The sequence below is a fragment of the Chrysochloris asiatica genome, unplaced genomic scaffold, assembly GCF_000296735.1.
Source record: "Chrysochloris asiatica unplaced genomic scaffold, ChrAsi1.0 scaffold00080, whole genome shotgun sequence".
Classification (NCBI taxonomy): Eukaryota; Metazoa; Chordata; class Mammalia; order Afrosoricida; family Chrysochloridae; genus Chrysochloris; species Chrysochloris asiatica.
This window is the reverse complement of record NW_006408598.1, coordinates 1,418,106-1,439,951: the sequence shown is the minus strand read 5'-3', so window position 1 is coordinate 1,439,951 and position 21,846 is coordinate 1,418,106. Positions and strand designations below refer to the sequence as shown.

Sequence of the window (21,846 nt, the reverse complement as noted above, 5' to 3'; positions counted from 1 at the left end):
CACAAAGGGTAATTCATATGCATTATGAACCAAGATTTTTCAAGGGCCATCAATAATATATTAAAAATAAGATCCTATTATTATGTAACACTCAACTCCACAGAAATGAAGATTGAAAAATAATATTTGCCAATTATACTACTATGGTTTAGCTTCAACAGAGGTCTATGTTTGAATTTTACCTGATAGGCTTACAGTGAAATCTTTTCACTGATGCAAGTTAGATCAGGAGGCTGATGCAATATGAGAGGAATTCAAAACTTCAAAAAAAGTTCCACTATCCACCAAATCAAGAAAAAACATATGCGATTAAGAAAAGCTGAAGAGGGCCCGACCTAGTATTGCTACCAATAGGAAGGTAGAGTAAAAGAGTCTAAGAAGAGCTAAGGAGCAGGCAAGAGAGGCAGGAAATGAACATAGAGTTACAAGATATATGCCACAGGCAAAAAGCAAAGGATCATTGGCCTCATACATCACAGAAAGAATAAGCAGTAAACAAGAGAAGAGGGCTGTTGGATTGGGTAAGGCATAGGGAAGGCAGAAACTACTGTGGCAAGAAATTGAAGAGAGAAAGGGGAGGCAGCAACAGCCACCCTTATGCATAAAATCTGAGGAAATTAGGGACAAAGACACAGAATTACTTGAGAGATAACAGGGCAAAGAGATAAATCAATATTCATGATAGATTTTTTTTGCATATGTCATTGTCAAACATGGGTATCACCCAATGAACAAAAATGACTTCAAGTACATCTAGTACAAGCATTACATACAAACACCAGGACTTCGTCAAGAGAGTGGACTAGCGAGATACACTCCACAGACCTTCTACAACAAAGATTACTGCTGTGGCTTTTGCTGTTGTTTTTGCTTATTAAGTACCATCGAAATGATTCTGACCCATAGCAACCCTGTATAGGGTTTCCAAGGAGCAGATGGTGAGCTTGTACTGCCGACCTTGCGGTTCAAACCAAGTTTGCAGTCCACTGAATTAACCCACAGTGCCACACCACAGGACTCCAAAGATACAAATGATGAAACGAAACAAATGGAGATGATAATACTAGAACCCTATAATTCAAAGAAAAAGAGAAACAGAATGAACACTGACTGAGAGAGGAAGGTGACAGAGGCAACAAGAGAAAAGACAGCTAGGTAAATTGTTGGCTGGCCTGACATGGCGCACCCAACTTGAAATGTCATGAACAGCTTTCAGTAGAGATAGACGCCTCACAACACAGTCATACCCTGGTGAATGGTGATAAGAAAAGTGTTCTTCTCCCTTGCTCCCCAAACACTTCTGATAACCAAAAGTGTGAACAGCTCCCACCATCATCCACCTCCTGAAAAGCTTCTGCTCCACCAGAGATCAGAACTGTGTCTGAGTAAACCAGTGCTAAGTACATCACTGCCAAGTCTGGAGGGACCCAAGCTCTACCTCATCAGATCAGCAGAACATGAAGTGCTAGATACTGGCCAGTCCTAGGAGGCCAAACCTCATTTCATAATCAGCCGTTATGCCCCCAGCTGCCCTCTGGACCTGGAAAAGTTCCTTACTGGACAAGCACTCTGACATTATCCACCTTCAGAGCCTGCAAAACTACTTCCAGATCACATGCCTTAACCATAGGCAATACCTCAAGAATTTCATTTGGAACCAGGCCTCCTACCTTCTTATCCCTTCCAATGCCACCCCATGAGCTTCTCAAATGGCAGAGGGATGCCAACCCATAGTTACCCTGCCTTCCACAGTTCTCACTGCTCTGAGTTCTGGTCCTTCCCTGTCTTAATTTTTTTCTTTTCTTTGTACTGTTTCTTCTTCTTTTTTATCCTTTATCTACTTTCTTTTTTCCTTTCTTTTCTTCCCCAGATTCTCTATCATTTTCTCCCTCCCCTTTTCCCTCTTTTTGTTTGTTCTTCATATGTCTCTAGTGTTCTCTTCTCTCTTTCTCTGTTCTTCTTCCCCATCCATGGTTCTATTTATTGTGGGGTTTGGTTTTGTTTTTTTCCCACTTCCCTTTTTAGTGAGTATATTCCTTTTTCTTGCTGCTGCCTGTTGGCTGTTTCTTTTTCCTTATTATTTTTCTCTTTTTTGTTTGTTTGCTTGCTTATTTCTTTCCCTCTCTTTTTCCCTTGCCCCAGCTGATGGGAGACAGCAACCATGCTTATACAGCCAAGCCACACCTCTACCTCCTGTATGCCTCCCAGTAATGACGGCCATTACAAGCTCCTGTACCACCTGATGAATAATAGGAAGCAGTCAACCTTAAACATTTGCTATGAACTCTGTTGCAAGAACAGTGGACAAAGAATTACACACACTTCCATTCTCTATCCTCCTGGTGGGTGATGAATGCCTAAGAACACACCAAAATGCAATCATCAGTTAAATCATCAGTAATAACATCACAATGTCTTGAAGACCACAGACAGTTTCAGTTCACAAAAGAAACAAGACAAAAAGGCTCAAACAAGTGAAACTGCAGAGCCAGAAAACATTTCTTAGGAAGAAGCGGTATTTGAACTATCTGGTACGGAATTCAAAAGAATGATATTTAGATACCTTCAACAAATGGGAGAGAAAGTTGCAGATGAAAGCAAGGAAAACACAGACAAAATATTCAGAAGAATTCAGGAAAACAGTACAAGTAAAATTGGTATAATGGAAAATTGCTTATCATACATAAATTGCAAACAGAAATCCAGAAGATTAATATTAAGATTTCAGAGACAGACAGTATATTCAAAAGGCAAAGAAGCAAAATTGCATCAATGGAAGGCCAAATTAGTGAGATTTATTACAAATCTCTCAGTAACAGAGGAACAATTTGGAGGTGGGGGAGGGAGGCAGAAGTCTAAGGAAAGAAAGCCTAAGAATTACGTGGGGGAAATCTGAAGAAAGGTTAAGAGAAATGACCTATGTGGGACTGTGTGAGGGGGATCCCAAAACAGGGAGAAAACAAAAACAGCACAAACAAAATTACTGGAGTTGTTAGAAGAAAAAATATCTAACATTATGAAAGATGAAAACATATGCACTGAAGCTGAACAAACTACAAACAGAACAGAATCTAAAGAAAATCAACAAGGCTTATTACAATCAAACTTCCCAAATCCAAAGAAAGGAAAGAATGTTGAGGTCAGCTAGGAAAAAAATTTTACCTAAAAAGGAGACTAAGCTCTGATTTTACAGTAGAAACCACACAGATAAGAAGGCTATGAGATGACATACATAAAACTATGGGGGGGACAAAAAGACTGACAACTAAGAATTCCTAATAAATACCCAGCAAAACTATTCCCCTCAAATACAATGAGGACAATTCCAGATAAAAAGACGTGAAAAAATGTGTAAAAAAACAGTCAAACTTTACAAAATACTAAAGAGAGTTCTTTGGACAAAGAACCCAAAACAGCAGAAAACCACCTTATATAAACATACACGAGAACACCACCCTAAAATTAACCCAGACGTGGTGGTGGTGTGCAGTGGAGTTGGTTCTGACTCATAGCAATCCTGCATATGGCTTCTGAGGCTGCAAATCTTTTACAAGAGCAGAAAGCCTCATCTTTCTCCCATGGAATGGCTGGCAGTTTTGAACTGCTGACCTGGAGGTTAGCAGCCTAACTCACAACCTCTACACTAGACACATGCAAAGTAAAACACAGCTACAAATCTGAAAATGGGAAACCAAAGAACCAATTTGCCAAAAAAAAAAGCCAATTTCAAAATAAAAAAGAAGGAATAGTGTACATATAAAATTTCCAAATGATGAGGAAGGCAAGTAGATGTCAAGATAGAACAGACAATTTCAAACTTGCAAAAAAAGAACAAATTACAAAGAAAGCTCAAAGGAAATTATTAAACTGTCTTCTCAAATTAAAAAAAAGAAGACAATCATAAGATGGAATAAGCATTAAACTAATCGCAATGAAGCAAGTTGACAAGAAAGTCCACAAGCAAAATGAACTCAGCACAGAAAATTATGTGAAACAAAGAAACCAGCAGAACAACAACAACAAAATCCACAGAAAAATTGTAGGAATTCATACCGACTGATAATTCACTGAAACTGAATGTAAATGGATTAAATGCACCAGACAAGAGGCAGAGATTAACTGAACAGATAAGGAAACAGGATCTGTCGATCTATGACAGATTACTATGTATGAAAGGCACACAGTACACAGAAAGACAAAAATAGACTAAAAGCTAAGGAAGAGTGGATAAACAAACTTTGGTTCATATATACAATGGCATAAAACGCAAGGCAAAAGAATAATGAAGAGTCTGCAAAATACCTCATAACATGGATGAACCTAGAAGACATTATGCTCAGTGAAATCAGTCAATCAAAAAAAAAAAAAGGCAAATAAAGACAAAATGGATGACTGGGACTTACTAAATAACAGAAACCTATTGCATCAAAATATTTCACCACAAGAGTAAAAAGGGAGCCCACAGAATGGGAAAAAAGTTTTTTACAATTATATATCAAACAAGAGATTCATCTCTAAAATTTAACGACCACTACAACACCTCAACAAGAAAAATACAAACAACCTAATTAAGAAATGGGCACAGGACATTAACAGACACTTCATCAAGGAAGACATTCAGGCAACCAACAAACATATGAAGAAATGTTCACGATCACTAGCCATTATTTTTGTTGTTAAGTGCTACTCAAGTCGATTCTGACTCAAAGCTATTCATATCAACCCTATATAGGGCTTCAGAGGAGCAGCTGGTACATTTGAACTGGCAACCTTATGACTCAAACTGACCTTGTGGTCCAGTGCATTATCCTGCAGTGCCACACCAGGACTCCCACTAGCTACTAGAGAGATGCAAACCAAAACAACAATGAAATATCTCACACCAGCAATAACAGCAAAGCTAAAAATTGCTGGTGAAGGTATGGAGAGATTGGGACCCTCCTACATTGCTGGTGAGACTGAAAAATGGTTCCACAACTCTGGAAAATGGTATGGCGCTTCCTCACAAAGATGGAAAAAGAAATACCTTATGACCCAACAATCCCTGTACTTGGTATATAAACCACAAGAAATGCAAGCCAGGACAAGAGTTGATATATGCACACCAATGTTTATTGTAGCAGTATTCACAACAGCAAAAAGGCAGAAATGATGTTAAGTGTCCATCAAAGGAAGAATGGATAAACAAGCTTTGGCATATACACACAATGGAATACTTTGTAACCTTGAAGAATAACGATGAATTTGCAAAACACCTCATGACATGGAAGAACCTTGTGGACACTATGCTGAGTGAAATCAGTCAATTACAAAAGGGCAATTATTTCATGAGACCATTAGTGTAAATGCTTAGGAAAAGATTTACATACTAAAAGAAACATTCACTGAGGGGTGGGAGGAAGGCCACAGTAATTCACTGGCTAGAGGATGACACACTATAGCTTGTGTGACTTGGAGGGCAATATACAAGAGGGGGGTACAATGCACAAGAAAAGGGAGGGTGGCAGATGAACAATGAAGACAGGGGAAGATTTAGGGAGTTTATGCATAACCTAAATGGGATAGAGGTAGATCATGATTTATACACAACCTTGTATAAAACAGCACTGTTCTGTGATACAGGGATCTAGACATAGTCTGAATGGGTAAAAGAAGAGGGAAAATGTTTACATGTTTGACTGTCTGGTGGATTTTGGTTTCCCTGGCCCACTATTCTAAGAAAGATTTAAGTGTGATTTAAACGAATATTAAGAATTGTGATTACAGAAAGTTTGTAATCCCATCTTCAGCCTTTAACTGATTGGATTTGCTAAGAGGAGAATTAGAATTTGCCCAGGGAAATAGGCTTCTTGTTAAAACTTTGTAGAGTATGGGGCCTTAGGTAGAATCCTGAGGCTAACTCAGAACTGTCTGAGTTGGGACATACATTCCCACTTGAAAAGGCATGCAGACTAAGCCAGTACGGCTAGGAGAACAGAAGAATCCTACTGAAAGAAAGACCTGCAGAAAGAAAGCACACTGTTTGGCTGTTAGAACATCAAGCAAGATGTTTGCTTTGGAGGGATCAAGGTGAGAAAAGTCAGCCCATGAGCATAAATGCCCTTCTAATTCTGAAACTCAAAGGGAACCTGCCAGCAGTCTAGTATGCTCACTGGTGACCACAACAGTCTACTTTTCAGTGGAAGTGGGACATCGCCAGCTTTACATTCAACCAATTAAATGGTTTGTTTCATCTCAGTGATTACAATCCCCTCCCAGCAACAACAGTTATCCTACTTCCTCCCTGTGGCTTCCGTTTTAACAAAGCAATAATATTGGATGTACACATACAAAATAACATATATAAATATATTCATTTAAATGTCCTAAGGGCTTATTCTTCACACCAAGTATCAATCCTATTCCCTCTGCATACAGGGTAGATTGCTGTTGTGTTGTTAAGCGCTGTCAAGTCGGTTCCGACCCATAGTGACCCTGTATAGGGTTTCCAAGGAGCAGCTGGTAAGCTTGAACTGCCAATCCTGCAGTTCAAATGGATTTGCAGTTTGGTGCATTAACCAACAGCACCATACCAGGACTCCTGGTAGCATTGTTGTTGATGTCAGGTGCCACTGAGTCGGAACCGACTCATAGCGACCCCATGCACAGCAGAACGAAACAATGTCCCATCCTAGGCCAACCTCACTACTGCTGCCACACTTGACGCCATCAATGATGCCACCTGGCCGATCCATCTCGTTGGGGGTCTTCCTCTTTTACTCTGACCCTCCACCTTACCCAGCATGACATCCTTCTCCAATGACTGTTCCCTCCTAACAATATGTCCAAAGTAAGAGAGACGAAGTTTAGCCATCTTGGCCTCCAAGGAGCACTCTGGCTGCACTTCTTCCAAAACAGATCTATTGGTTCTTTTGGCAGTCCATGGCACTTTCAGTATTCTCCTCCAACACCACAATTCAAAGGCATCAATTCTTCTATGATCTTCCTTATTCACTGACCAACTTTCGCTTCCATATGTGGTTATTGAAAATACCATGGCTTGGGTCAGGTGCACCATAGTCCTCAAGGTGACATCTTTGCTCTTCAACACTTTAAAAGTTCCTGTGCAGCAGATTTGCCTAATGCAATACGTCGTCTGATCTCTTGACTGCTGCTTCCATGAGTGTTGATAGTTGATCCAATAAGAATGCAGTCCTTGACAACTTCAATCTTTTCTCCATTGATAAGAATGTTGTTTAGTGGTCCAGTGGTGAAGATTTTGTTTTCTCGACTGGTATAATAGTGGTTATGAATCGGGTTGCTAATCTCAAGGTAATTCAAAACTACCAGCTGTTCCATGGGAGAAAGATGAGGCTTTCTGCTCTCGTAAAGATTCTTCAGCCTCAGAAACCCTGTTCAAAGTCACTATGAGTTGGAACCGACTCCACAGTACTTAACAACAAGCGCTTATTCTGAAAGCCAGCTTCCTGCATGTAGACATACATCCTTACTTAGTCCGTGGGCCTAGAGCCCACAGCTGCTCTGTCTCTCTGTACCGTTACCTCTGCCACTGTTTCTACTGTTGCCACTTTTCCAGGTAGGATCTCACACTCCACTAATGCTCTTCCTACTAAATTGTCCTGGGATCATCTGTTCCAGAAATAGAAGATTAACTACTCCCACTGTTTAGTTATACACCTTCAATTCACAATTAAAAAAAAATTTTTTTAAAGGTTTATCCTTTAAAAAATTTTGCATGAGAACACTATTGAAGAAGAATGTCACATTGGGACTAAAGAAATACTAACAACTGTGATATGTAGCTGATACAACTTTGTTTTCTGGAAGTGAAGACGACATAAAATATGTACTAATGAAGATAGAAAACTATAGCCTTCATTATGGAATGCATCTCAATGTAAAGAAAACAAAAACAAAAAATGGATAAAAGATAGAAGTGGTCAAAGACTTCATTTTGCTTGATCCACAATTCACATTCACAGAAGCAGCAAAGAAGTCAAACAACTGCATTACACAAAGCTGCTACAAAGGAACTCACTGACGTTTTGAAAAACAAAGAGATCAGTTTGAGGACTAAGGTGCACCTGACCCAAGTCATGGTATGTTCAATAGCCTCATATGTATGTGAAATTGAACAGCGAATAAGGAGGACTGTAGAAGAAACAATACATTTAGATTCTCGTGTTGGCAAAGAATTTTTAAAGTATCATGGATTTCCAGAAGAAAAAGAACTCTGTGTTTGAAAAAGTACAGCCAGGATGCTCCTTAGAAGCAAGAATGGCAAGACTAGACTTCATCTCTTGTACTTTGAACACATCAGCAGGAGGGACTAGTTCCTGGTGAACGAGAACATCATACATGGAAGAGTGGAGCATCAGTGATAAAAAGGAAGACCTCCCAACAGGATACACTGATACAATGGGAACAACAACGAGCTCAAACATAACAACAATTGAAGACATCCAGAAAGATGGCAACTTAGGAATGTGCACTACATAGACCTTTTACAATAAAGATATGAGAGAATGAAACAGACATATAAAAATCCTGGAACCCTGAACTATTCAGGAAAGGTTAGAGAAGTGGATTGAGTGCTTGCTGAGAGGAGAAGATGAGAAGTTGAAGGATGGAGAAACAGTGTGACCATCTTGAACTTTAGTGAGCAGCTATGGCCACAGAAGGTAGCCTGGAAGAACAGGTTCACACAGGTGACAGGAAAGGTGCAGGTTCCAACCTCATCCACTCTCAGTGAACACCCTGATGTCCAAGAGTTAAGAGCCTGTGGTGGTGAGCCACACCAGAGTGAGTTGGGGGCCTGTTGTGTTGTTTTGGGGACAGCACTCTGGCAGATTCAGCTCCACACCTAAAGAACCCGTAGAACCACCAGACCAGTATTGGTTGTTGTTGTTGGTTATTGGTAAGTGCCGTCAAGTCAGTTCTGACGCACAGCTACCCTGTATACGGTCTCCGAGGAGTGGCTAGTGAGCTTGAACAACCAACCTTGTGGTTCAAATTGACATTGCAGTCCAGCACATTAACCCACAGCATCACACCAGGACCCGTAACAGCATTAGTCTAGCAGAAACCTTCAAAACCAGCCACCTTGCCCCCAACTGCTCTATAGTCATAAAAGACACCGAAACCAGTGCCGTCAAGTGCATCCATGAACTACTGCAGGACTGAATGACCTGAGCACAGAAAACATCAAGAGGAACTCCAACTAGGGCCAAGAAGTCAAATGTCACATCCACTCCACAATCACTGCATGAGCTCCTTGGCTGACAAAAGCACCACAAGGTTTTCACTTTACTGGGTCCAACAGTGGCACTGTTTTGTATTTGGTTTCTTCTTTTCATTGTTCCATTTTTGTTTGTTAATTCTTTCTTCTCCTTCTCTTTCCATTCCTTTGAATTTTATCTATTCTGTTTCTGCTATAATTTATCCTTCTTTTATACCATTTTTCAGTTCCCTTCTTATTAGTTTTTTTCCTTTTGATGTTTCTTTACTACTCCCTTCACCTTCCCTGTTTTTTGATATTGTTTTTTCTTTTTTTTTTTTAATGTCTTCCTTCTATATTTATTCTCTTTTGTCTCTTCTATACCTCCATTTTCCTATCCCTCTTTTCTATTTTTAATTATTATATTATTTTCTTATGGTTGCTTTTTTTTTTTTTTTTTTTCCTTTTTATTATTTTCTTTATTTATTGTTGGTTGCTTGTTTGATCATTCTGTTTTATTTTCTTGTGTGTGGGTTAAAGTGGAGGGTTTGGGAGGGCTCTTCTCTTTCCCACCCAATGAGAGACAGCAACTGTGCCCATACATCACTGCCACAACCGTACCCTCCACTGGATTCAATCCACTGGACAAAAGCTAATACTACCTGCTATAACACCTGAACAACAACGGACAGCAGCCAACACCAGTCAAATCCACTCTAAATCGAGGTACATGACCGATGAATGTAAAATGGCGAAGACACTTCCATCTCTAACTACATCCACATGACAAAGTTGGTGAGAACCTAAGAACACATCAACAGACAATCATCAGTCAAATACAATTATGGCAATACCATAATGTCCCAGAAACAACATACAACTTTAGCTCACATGTAGAACAAACAGAGAATGGCTGGAACAAAGAACCAAGATGCAGATCCAATAAATATTTCTAAAGAAGAAAAGGTAATGGAACTACATGAAAGAAAATTTCAAAAAAATGATATTTAGCTGTCTTAAAGGATTTACTGAAACTAGAAAAGCAAGGAGAACACAGAAAAAAAATATTAGAAGAATTCGAGAATGCACTACAAGAATAAACAGACAAAATAAATGCAAATTTTGAAACAACACAAAGCCTGCAAGTAGAAATCCAGAAAACTAATACTAGAATTTCAGAAATGGAAATTGTAAAGGGGTAGATTTGAAGCAATGGAAGCCCGAATTAGTGAGCCTGAAGATAAATCTCTCAATACTAGCGTACAAGAAGAACAATCACAAAGGAAAAGATCAAAATGGATTTCAGAAGAGACACTGAAACTTGCTTTCCAACATAAAGATGTTAAAGCAAACGGAAGAAATGAGGAGGTACAAGAGCTGAACAGAAAATTTCAAAGGTCAGCTCAAGAAGACAGGGTCAAATATTACAATGAAGTATGCAAAGATCTGGAGTCAGAAAACCAAAAGGTAATAACACACTCAGCATTTCTCAAGCTGGGGAAACTGAAGAAAAAATTCAAGCCTCGACTTTTGTTACTGAAGGATTCTCTGGGAAAATTATTGAATGATGCAGAAAGCATCAAAAGAAGATAGACGGAATATACAGATTCACTGTACTAAAAAGAAATGGTTGATGTTCAACTGTTTCAATAGGTATCATATGATCAAGAGCCAATGATACTGAAGGAAGAAGTCCAAGGTGCATTGAAGGAATTGGCAAAGAACAAGGAACCAAGAATTGATGAAACAAAAATTGAAATCTTTCAAGAGAGTGAGGTGGCACAGGAGGCACTCACTCATCTCTGCCAAGAAATTTGGGAGACAACAATCTGGCTGACTGATTGGAAGAGATCTGTGTTAGTACCCATTCCAAAGAGAGGTGACCCAATGGAATGTGGAAACCATCAGACAATATCTTTGATATCCCGTGTGATTAAATTTTATTAAAGGTAATACAAAAATGGCTGCAAGCATACATTGACAGAGAACTTCCAGAGGTTCAAGCCGGATTCAGAAGAGGCTGTGGAATGACGGATATCACTGCTGATATCTGATGGATCTTAGCTGAAAGCAGAAAATACCACAAAGATGTTTACCTATGCTTTATTGACTACATAAAGGCTTTCGATTGTGTGGATCATGAAAAGCTATGGACAACACTGGTAAGTATGAGTATTCCTGAGCACTTAATTGTGTTCCTGAGGAACCTGTACATAGACCAAGAGGCAGTTGTTTGAACAGAATATAGGAACACTGAAAGGTTTAAAATTAAGAAAGGTGTGCGGCAGGGTTGTATTCTTTCACCATACTTATTCAACCTGTATGCTGAGTAAATAATCCGAGAAACTGCGTTATATGAAGAAAAACGTGATATCAGGATTGGAGGAAGACTCATTAGCAGCTTGCACTATGCATATCATACAACCTTGCTTGCTAAAAGTGAAGAGAACTTAAAATATTTACTGATGAAGATCGAAGACCACAGCCTTCAGTATGTGATTGCAACTCAATTAACCAATTAACAACGTTCTTATCAACGGGGAAAAGATTGAAGTTGTCAAGGACTTCATTCTTCATAGATCAACCATCAACACTCATGGAAGCAGCAGGCAAGAAATCAAACGACATATTGCATTAGGCAAATCTGCTGCACAAGACCTTTTTCAAGTGTTAAAGAGCAAAGATGTCAGCTTGAGGACTAAGGTGTGCCTGACCCAAGCCATGATATTTTCAATAGCCTCATATGCATGCGAAAACTGAACAATGAATGAGGAAGACCGTAGAAGAACTGATGCATTTGAGTAAGGTGTTGGAGAAGAATATTGAAAGTGCCATAGGCTGACAAAAGAACAAACAGATCTGTGTTGGAAGAAGTGCAGCCAGAGTGCTCCCTGGAGGCCACGATGGGCAAACTTCATCTCTCATAATTAGGACATATTTTCAGGAGGGACCAGTCACTGGAAAAGGATATCATGTGTGATAAGGTGGAGGGTCAGAGAAGGAGAGGAAGACCCCTAGTGAGATGGACTGGCAAAGCGGTAGGTAGCATCAATGGGTTCAAACGTAACAACAATTATGAGGCTAGCCCAGGACTGGGCAGTGTTTTGTTCTGTTGTACATAGGGTCGCTGTTGAGAAGCTACTGACTCAATGTTACCTAAAAACAACAACAAGAAGAACAATCAGAAAAAAGAATGAAAACATCTGAAGAAAGCCCAAGAGTTATGTGGGACCCCTTGGAGAAGAAAAAGTTACAGAATATCAGAACAGTAAGAAAACATTAAAAGCATAGAGAAAACTGTTGAGTTGTCAGAAGAAAACTTCCCTAACTTTATTAAAGAAGAATAAACAAGCACACAAAAATCTGAGCAAACAACAAATAGATCCCCAAAGATGTATTACCAAGATGTTTTACCAAGTTTCTAAAACATAAGGCAAGACAAGAATCTTGAGAGCTGCACAGAAAAAAACAAAAAGTTGCATACAAAGGAGAACCAATGAGCCTAAGCTCTGATTTCTCAGCAGAAACCACACAGGAAAGAGAGATAAGAATCAAAACAAGAAGATATTGTCTTCCTTCAGCATTAATAACAAACTTAAAAAGAAATATATATATATATATATAATAACATATGCTGGTGAGGATGTAGAGAAACTGGGACTCTCCTACACTGCTGGTAGGACCGTAAAATGGTACAACCACTGTGGAACATGGCAAAGCACTTTCTTAACAAGTGGGAAATAGAAATACTGTACAACCCAGAAATCCCTCTACTTTGTATATATCCTCAAGAAATAAGAGCCGTGACACAGGTAGATATATGCACACCTAGGTTCACTGCAACACTATTCAGAATAGCAAAATGATGGAGACAGCCTAAATGCTCATCAACAGAAGAATTTCGAAATGAACTCTGGTACTTACATACAATGGAATACCATACAATGTTGAAGAATAATGGTGAATCTGCAAAACACCTCACAACACTGATAAACCTGAAGGACATCATGCTGAGTGAAATTAGTCAATCACAAAAGGAAAAATAATGTACAGTTCCATTGTTGCACCAAGTTAAAAAAAAGATTTTCTTGATTAAAGAAACATTCTACGATGGTTATACGGACGGGGGAGAAAAATTACTCATGGCTAGAGCATAGACATGTTACATGGATGACAGGGCAGGCAATATACCACAAGAGGGAAGTTGGCAGAGAAAAGGAGAAGGTAGCAGGAGATACAGGGAGGAAAGCAAGAGTTAAAGAGAATAGACATAAATACTATTAACTGATGGTACATGGAGAGGATTGCAGTCATTGAGATGAAATGAAATGCATGATTTGTTCAATGTAAAACTGATGATCTGCTCTGTAAATTCTCAACCAATTCACAGTAGAAAGTTTAAAACACACACTCAAAAAAAAAAACAAAACAATGTGGAAAAATAAAGCATAACAAGTGTGAGCATGGCACAAGCCCGAGCAGTGTCTCATTCTGTTGTTTGTAGGGTTGCTACGAGTTAGCACCCATTCAATGACACCTAACAATAACAACTATTAGAAGAAGTTGAGAAAAGATCTTCACACTAAAAGAAAAACTCATAGTGGTTACCAGGGGTGGGAAGGAAGGGAGAGTAATACATTGGCTAGTGTGTAGACCCATGTTAAGCTGAATGACAGTAAGACAAAAGTTGATAAAAAAAAAAAAAAAATTGTTGGCAGCAGGGGAAACACAGAGAGAAGTGCTAGAGTTCAAGGCAACAGAGGCAAATACTGATATATACATACTCCTGAAATAACTGTGACCTAGTCCTGGTGTGGCACTGTGGGTTAATGCACCAGACAGCAAAGCCGTTTTAACTTCAAGGTCGGTGGTTCAAGTTCACCAGCTGCTCCTTGGAAACACTATACAGGGTCACTATGGGTCAAAATCGACTCAACTCGACAGCACTTATCAACAACAACATGCGTAGATGCACAGATAGACACAAAAGATGAATGTGAGTGGGCTAGAGACTGGGAGCATACCTACAAATATAGTTTGGACAGAGAGTATCTGTACACTGTAAATATATCCATGAATGTGGTGGAGCATACAGTGGACAAGTTATGATAACTTCTTAGGCATTACCAAGTACCTTGAGGGAATCAGGACACCATGGTCAACTGGCATAAAATAGGCCACAAGACAGTGTTCTAAATCCTACATTGGTGAGTAGCATCTGGGTCTTAGAAGCTCGTGAACAGTCACCTAAATTACAACTATTCATCTCTACCTTCCCATACACAAAAAGAGTGATGAAAATTGAAGAGCTTGGAAACAGTCCAGAGGACTAACAGATCACAGGAACATCATTCTCCATGAACCTGACACCAGAAGAACTAGATAGTACCCAGCTATCACTACCACCTCTGAAAGGGATCACTTTAGAGTATTCCTAGATAGAGTGTGAGAGAATGTGTAACAAAACTCAAAATCATTTTTAAAAATTAAGGTTTATAGATCAGATAAAGATAGGTGATAACCCCAAGACTACAGCCCTTGGTCATCTTTCAAGGCTGAAACTGAACTCACACCCACGGCCCAATTCTCAGCAAAACAAGAAATAGGTCTCTAAGGGGAACGACAACACTAATGAGGAATGCACACCGTAGACTTGTCAACCATTTGATATCAAAATGGCAAGATTTACCCAAGGACAAAATTATGAGGGCAGGGAAAGAAAAAAGGAATGAGACCAACAATCCCAGGGAAGAAGTGGTATACGTGATGTTACATTGAGGGAATTACAATCTACAAGATAACACAAAATGCGTCTGTCTGATTGGTGAATATACAGCATCATAAAAACCCGGATCTAGAAAAGAGTCATTCAACCCAACCCCATAAAAGTTCTCTCCCTCTCTCTCTTTCACACACATTCATTTCTGCCTGATAATGACTTTTCAAACACAGCTACTAAAAGAGAACCTGTATGTTATTAAAAGTAGCTGTCATATTCTATATAGTTATAAATATATAAGTAGTGCATGACCATTTCATTCATGAGATCGTCTGTTGGTTTTAGAACTATCTTACTACTTTTGTGGTCCAAATTTGGCACCATCATGGTCCATTAGAGAAAGCATCCATAAAAATACAATTAAGCTATTGTTAATTCCAGAGCTATTTTGAAAATCTTGCCAAAGCATTTACACTGTGATTCTAAATGATCTTTAAAAGTTCCCAAACATCAATGATCTTTCATGCATCAACGATCTTGTCTATCCAATGTCTTAACACATGCTTTATATTTGCAAAAAATGGTTATCATTTATAAACATTAAATAACCTACAAAGCTGAAGTTATGAAAAATGGTCATGAAAGCAGCAAATACCTGAGGTACTCACAGCTGTGGAGTAGGGATTATGAGTTCCAGTATTTTCAGCCCAGCAACCACATCCATAAAGAGCAGCCTGGAAAAAGAAAATAGGGAACAATATTTCTGAAATATTTTCTGTAATTATCAGCTTTCAACAAAGGCCAAAATCATACCCAGTTAATAAAGCCTCGTTTATTAATGATGTGCTGCTGATGATAATACTCAATCGTTTTGACACTATCAAAACTTCATTTTCAGCTATCCTAATGATCTAAGTATTTTCATAATGTAGCAAAAGAAAGGTTCTTAGTCTCATCAGCAGTAATTTTGCCACACTGAAAACCCTTCCCCTCATTTTAACCTGTCAGCCAATTGCTCTCCTGAGCCCTTGAGATCACTGTTGTTGCTGCTGTTAAGTGCCATCGAGTCGACCCACAGCAACCCTGTATAGGGTTTCTGAGGAGCAGCTGTGAGTTTGAACCACTGACCTTACAGTTCAAATAGCTTTTCTAGTCTGGCGCACTAACTCACAGCGCCATACCAGGACTCCATCACTGTAGTTGACTTAAAACAGTGGTTCTCAAACTAGGTGTGCATTTTCACACTACATTTGTTTCTCAAACTTGATTGTTGTTAATTGATGTCAAATTGGTTCTAACGACAACCCTGTATAGGGTTTCCAAGGATCTGCTGGTAGGTTTGAACCTCTGATCAAAGCAGTCCAGTTAGTAGTCCTGGGCTTATCCCTACTGCTAGTAGATTCAAACTACTAAACTCTGGTTTATCAGCTCAGTGTGTAATCCACTACACTACCAGAGATAGTCTTAGAGAAGATAACAGAAAGAACTAGAGGTTTCTTATCCATTTATTTGGGCAAAACACGACAACCTTAATGCAGGTATAAAAAAAAAACCCAAACCAAGGTTTCTTCTTTTTGATAGATAACTGTATTAAAAATGTATTATTAAAGACATTATCTGGGAGTACAGTGGTTCCACATGATAAACACTGGATTATGAACCACACGGTCCACAGTTTAAGCCTGCAGGCCACTCCATGGAAGAAAGATGAGGTTTTCTGGTCCCAGGAAGATTTAAAGCCTCAGAAACCCTATATGGGGTGTCTCTATGAGTAAAAAATGACTCAATGGCATGTAACAACAGCAATAACAAAGACATTTTCATGCAGTAAGATTAATCATACGAGTATTATTTTATTTTTATTATAATATCATATAATATTATAAATTACAATACTATAAGCACAGAACTTCACCAAATCACAAGATCACTCCTTGGAAGAAAGATAAGACTTTCTGCTCCCACAAAGATTTAAAGCCATAGAAACGGTATACAGGGTCACAATGAGTTGGAACTAACTGGACAGTATTTAACAACAGCAACAACACACTGCTGAGTTGGTTCCTACTCTATAGCGACCCTATATAGGGTTTCCAAGCAGCAGCTGGAACTTTGAACCACCACCCTTTCAGTTCAAACTGACTTTGGAGTCCAGTGCTTATCCTACAGTGCCATACCAGAATGCATCAAAACAACAATGAGATATCATCTTAATTCAGTATTAATAGCAAAGTTCTCAAAACCAGAAAACAACCAATGCTGGAGAGGGTGTGCAGAGGATATGCCTACACTGCTGGAGGGACTGTAAAATGGTAAAACCACTGTTGAAAACGGTATGATGCTTTCTCACAAAGTTGAGAATGGAACTACCACATGACCCAGCAATCCTTCTACTTGGTATATGTACTCCAGGAATAAGAACTACGACACGACTAGATATTGCACATCCATGTTTGCTGCAGCGCTATTCACAACAGCAAAAAGATGGGAGACCGTTTAAATGCCCATCAACAGAAAAATAATTAAACAAACTTTGGTACACACAAACAGTGGAACATTACTCAACACTGAAGAATAATGAAGACTACAAAACACCTCACAACATGGGTAAACGTGGAGGACGTTATGCTGAGTGAAATTTGTCAATCACAAAATGTCAACTATTACATGAAACCACTGTTATAAAAAGTTACAATTTTCTTGCTAAATGAAACATTTTACGATGGTTACCGGGTTGGTAGGGGTTAGGGGAGAGGGGTAAAAAATTAAGTGAATAAATATTGTTAATTGGAAGTGCATGGAATGATTGCCATCATTGTAATGACATTAAATGTGTAACTTGTTGAATCTGGAACTGATAGTCTGTTCTGTAAACCTTCATTCAATTAATTCAAAATAAATATTTTAAAAAGAAAAAAAATACACTTTAGTTTTTGTTACAGAATCACATGAATTAACACACGCATTGACCACAATGTCTAAAACAGAAGAATGTGTTAAATGGTAGGTGTAGTTGTTATTACTAAGAACCATGATGTTGATGTTAAGTGTTGCCAACTCTGTATAGAGTTTCTAAGGAATAAGTAATTCCAATGTATTATTTAATTTAAACTCCTAGAATTTTGTAAGATAGCCATTTACTCCAATTTTACAGTTTTGGGAACTGGAGATTAAAGATAAGTACTTTGTCTTTAGTAAGTGGGGAGCTGAGATTAGAATAAAGCTTTACCTAAATCCAAAGTCCACAGTCTTTAACTCCTAAACTCCACTGTTTGTGTATGTGTGTCAGTTTGGGGGGATGGGTGTGTATTGCAATATAATAAGTAGTTTCTCATGTCCAAGTTGTAAATTCCAATTATTACAGTAATGAATCAAATAAATTCTAATGTAAACAAACATTTTAACATCTGAACTGTTATCACGTATCTGGAGCAGGGTAATAAGTGAAATATTTTAAACAGCTATTTGTACATTAAATATGAACTTGAAAGTATTAGTTTTAGTACATTTATAAAAAATAACTAGTGCTTGATTTAACTTGTGTTTGTATTTTATCAGTCTGTAATTGAGTTCTTCTGCATCAACTCAAATAAAACAGTATCCTGATCCCCAAGAACAACATTTCTCCTCTCATCTGATGAATGCACACAAGTATTTCCAGGCTTCTTACAGCTCTCCCTTATAAGCAATATAGCATTTTCCATTAAGCACCTTTACTACTCTCCTTCACATGCCTTGCTAATTTTTCACTTCTAACAAACATTTTCAAAAAGTAGCCAAGTGCAAGAAATGATTGGCTTACAAGCTTTCATGAGGGAGCCCAGATACAGAGGGCACGGAGGAAAGTAGAATCTCCACTGAGTAGTAGCCAATCTCTCTGGGCGGGGCTGATGAGAGGAGATGGGGATAGCACTCATATAGTCCAATTGTGAATAATTACTATCAGGACTGACTGTGAGGGTTGGAAATATAAAGGTAGATGTTTTGTAGCAAAAGGAGGGGAGTGATTGACTTTGCAGTCTAGGAGGGGAGGTCTCTGGGACCATCAAGGAAGAAGAGCGGAGAGCGGGACCCTACCCAGAGAAGCAGTGACACCAGAGATGGAGGCAGAGATGATGACGTGGAGAGATGAAGTGGTTGGGGACTTTAGACCCAGAGAGGGAGAGGGGCTGTGTGGTAGTGTATACCCTTTGGTTGGTTGATGATGCATGGCGAGGATTGTAACCATGGCAATGAAATGATATACAATAGGATGAATGTAAAGCTAATATTCTCCAATGTAAACTATCACATAATCCACAATAAAACATTAAAAAAAAAAAAATAGCTAAGTGGGGCAAATCATCTAAGTTTTACAGAAGCATTTCTTATTCCAGGACGGTCCTACATGTAGTGGCAAAACGGTTTCAAGACTGTCAGATGTGTACCCTGTTAATATAGAACAGGACCATCTTGGCCCCTGCTGTTGCTATATGGCAACCCAAACAAACAGTAAACAGTGAGAAAGTACGGAGAATTGCAATGTAATAAAGGTGGCTCTGCTAGTTTCTTTCTCTTTCTCCACGAGGATATCCAAATCTGATAGGTCTTGCTTGATATTCTAAACTTGACAGCTACCCACGTTTTTATAACGTGGAAAAGCACCATGACCAGACAAAGGCTTTTTATAATGAGTTCAAAGCATTATACACATGTTAAATAATCGTTCTACACAAATTCCCTGTACAGTAAAGCGAAGAGGAGCACAAAATTAATCATTCTCTCCCATTTCCACCGAGTACTGGATGGTAAGTGGCTTATCCACAAGGAAGAGCAGATCAGAGGTAATCGTTTCAGGCCTTGCAAAGATGCCCCCAGGTATCAGATCACGGCTCCAAACATTTACTAACCACCATGATCAACCACGACAATGACTCTTCTTCAAATTTGAGGAGCAAAGCAAAGACAGCATGTCAAGAAGAGCTCCATATGTAACCTAAGATCCAAAGACCAAGTAGAAATACACTCTTCGCAATTGTTTTCATGGAATCCATTAGTGTCTCCAATTCATTTGTTCACTCAACAAATGTTTATTAAGCACCTAAGTAATGTGCCAAATTGGTTTGTACTCTAAAGCTTACAAAAGAAATTGGATTGTCAACTTTTATTCCCAATAATGAACTAAAGACTGGAGACTGGTGGGGAAGTTGAAAAGAATATGCAAGCAAACTGAGAATATTCAAGTTTCACAGAAATCAGACCCTTCTCATTTCTAGTATTGATGAATGAGATCACATGAAATGCTGACTAGTCTATAAATGGCTGAAATGTTTATGTAGTACAGGAATGAAGATTCAAATGTTCCTGTTCTTGAGGAGGAAATAAATTATGTGCTCTACTATCATTCTTCCACCAAAAGAACACTCAACAATATAGTCAGATACTACTTGCTCTTAAGCAGACTGATATTAAAAAAAAGGGGGGGGGGTCAACAACTATTTGTTAAATGTCTACTAACTATACAGACCAGTGCCCAGATTGCTCAAAATAGCGGAATACAGAATCTTTGTTACTAGAAGCCATCAATCATCTCTAATTTACAACCACCCTATATACAACAGGAAATCTGGTATGGTGCTTTGGGTTAATGCGCTGAACTGCAAGGTCGCCTTGAACCACAAGGTCAGCAGTTCAAACTCACCAGCCACTCCTGGAAACCCTATACAGGGTTGCTATGAGTTGGCACCAACTTGACAGCACTTAACAACAACATATACAACAGAATTAAGTACTGCCTGGTCCTGCCCTATCTTCACATTCGTCTCTATTATTTCAGTCCATTGTTGCAGTCATGGTGTCAGTTCAATTCACGAAGGGTTTCTCTCTTTTTTACTCTTCCCTTTATCAAGCATTGGTCCTTCCTACAGACATGCCAAAGTAAGCGAGACAAAATCTCACCATTCTTGCTTCCAAAGGAGCATTCTAATTGATTTAGTATAACTCATCAACCAAATACCTCTTCAAAAAAATAGCACAATTCTGAACAGATATTTGGTTGATGATTTATAGCAAATAAATGTTAAAGAACAGAATCATTTATGTTTTCTAAAGAAAAAGCTGCTTCTACTGGCTAAATAAGGAGCTCTGGTAGAGCAGTGGTTACGAATTGGCTGTGAACCTCAAGGTCAGCAGTTCGAAACTACCAGCTGTTCTGTGGGAGAAAGATGAGGCTTTCTGCTCCCATAAAGATTTACAGCCTTAGAAACCCTGTACAGGGTAGCTATGAGTCAGAATCGACTCCTTGGCACATCACCACCACGACCACCAATGGCTAAATAAAATTCCATGCTTTAACTAGAAAAGCTAGCTTATAAAACCCATAATTAATTACCTGCCCCACTCGTCCTGGATGTTTCAAGGCCAAGCCTCCACTGGAGACAGCAGCAGCAACATTACCTTCTTGATCCACAACCACAGCACCTACTGTGTCCAAAGTGCCCGAGTCATTTTCCTGTGGAGCAAAAGAGGCATGAATATTGGTTCAGCATGGTGTGTGATAACTTGATATGACATAGCATTTCTCAGAACAATCATTATATATCATAAAATTTGAGCAAATTCTTCAGCAGAACATTGAGCAATCTCCTAAAATTATCTATTGTCATTTAAATACTGGTCATGTCTAAATATATTTTCTACTGAAAATTCCTCAACAAAAGGTGTCTTATTGCCTTTTTTCTAATCAAAAGTCAATTACTATTCTTTAATAATGATGCTAACACAGCTTTTTAATTGAAATCAATTATTAATTTAACATAAATTACAATATATAATAATGACCCATCCATCCACTACTACCAAGTCAATTCCAACTCAATGCAACCTTATAAAATAAAGTACAACTGTCCTATAAGGTCCCCAAGCCTGTAGT

The 21,846-nt window shown here is 38.7% G+C and overlaps 1 protein-coding gene across 1 annotated transcript in view; it reads right to left on the bottom strand.

Annotated features, from left to right (window-relative positions):
* Positions 1–21,846, bottom strand: part of TASP1 (taspase, threonine aspartase, 1) — a 476,835-nt gene that overhangs the window by 280,945 nt on the left and 174,044 nt on the right. The window contains exons 11-12 of the mRNA XM_006865621.1: positions 21,307–21,426; positions 15,592–15,670 (exon numbers count right to left, since the gene is read on the bottom strand). Of these exons, the coding sequence (XP_006865683.1) occupies positions 15,592–15,670; positions 21,307–21,426 (199 nt within the window). The remainder of the gene's footprint in view (positions 1–15,591; positions 15,671–21,306; positions 21,427–21,846) is intronic.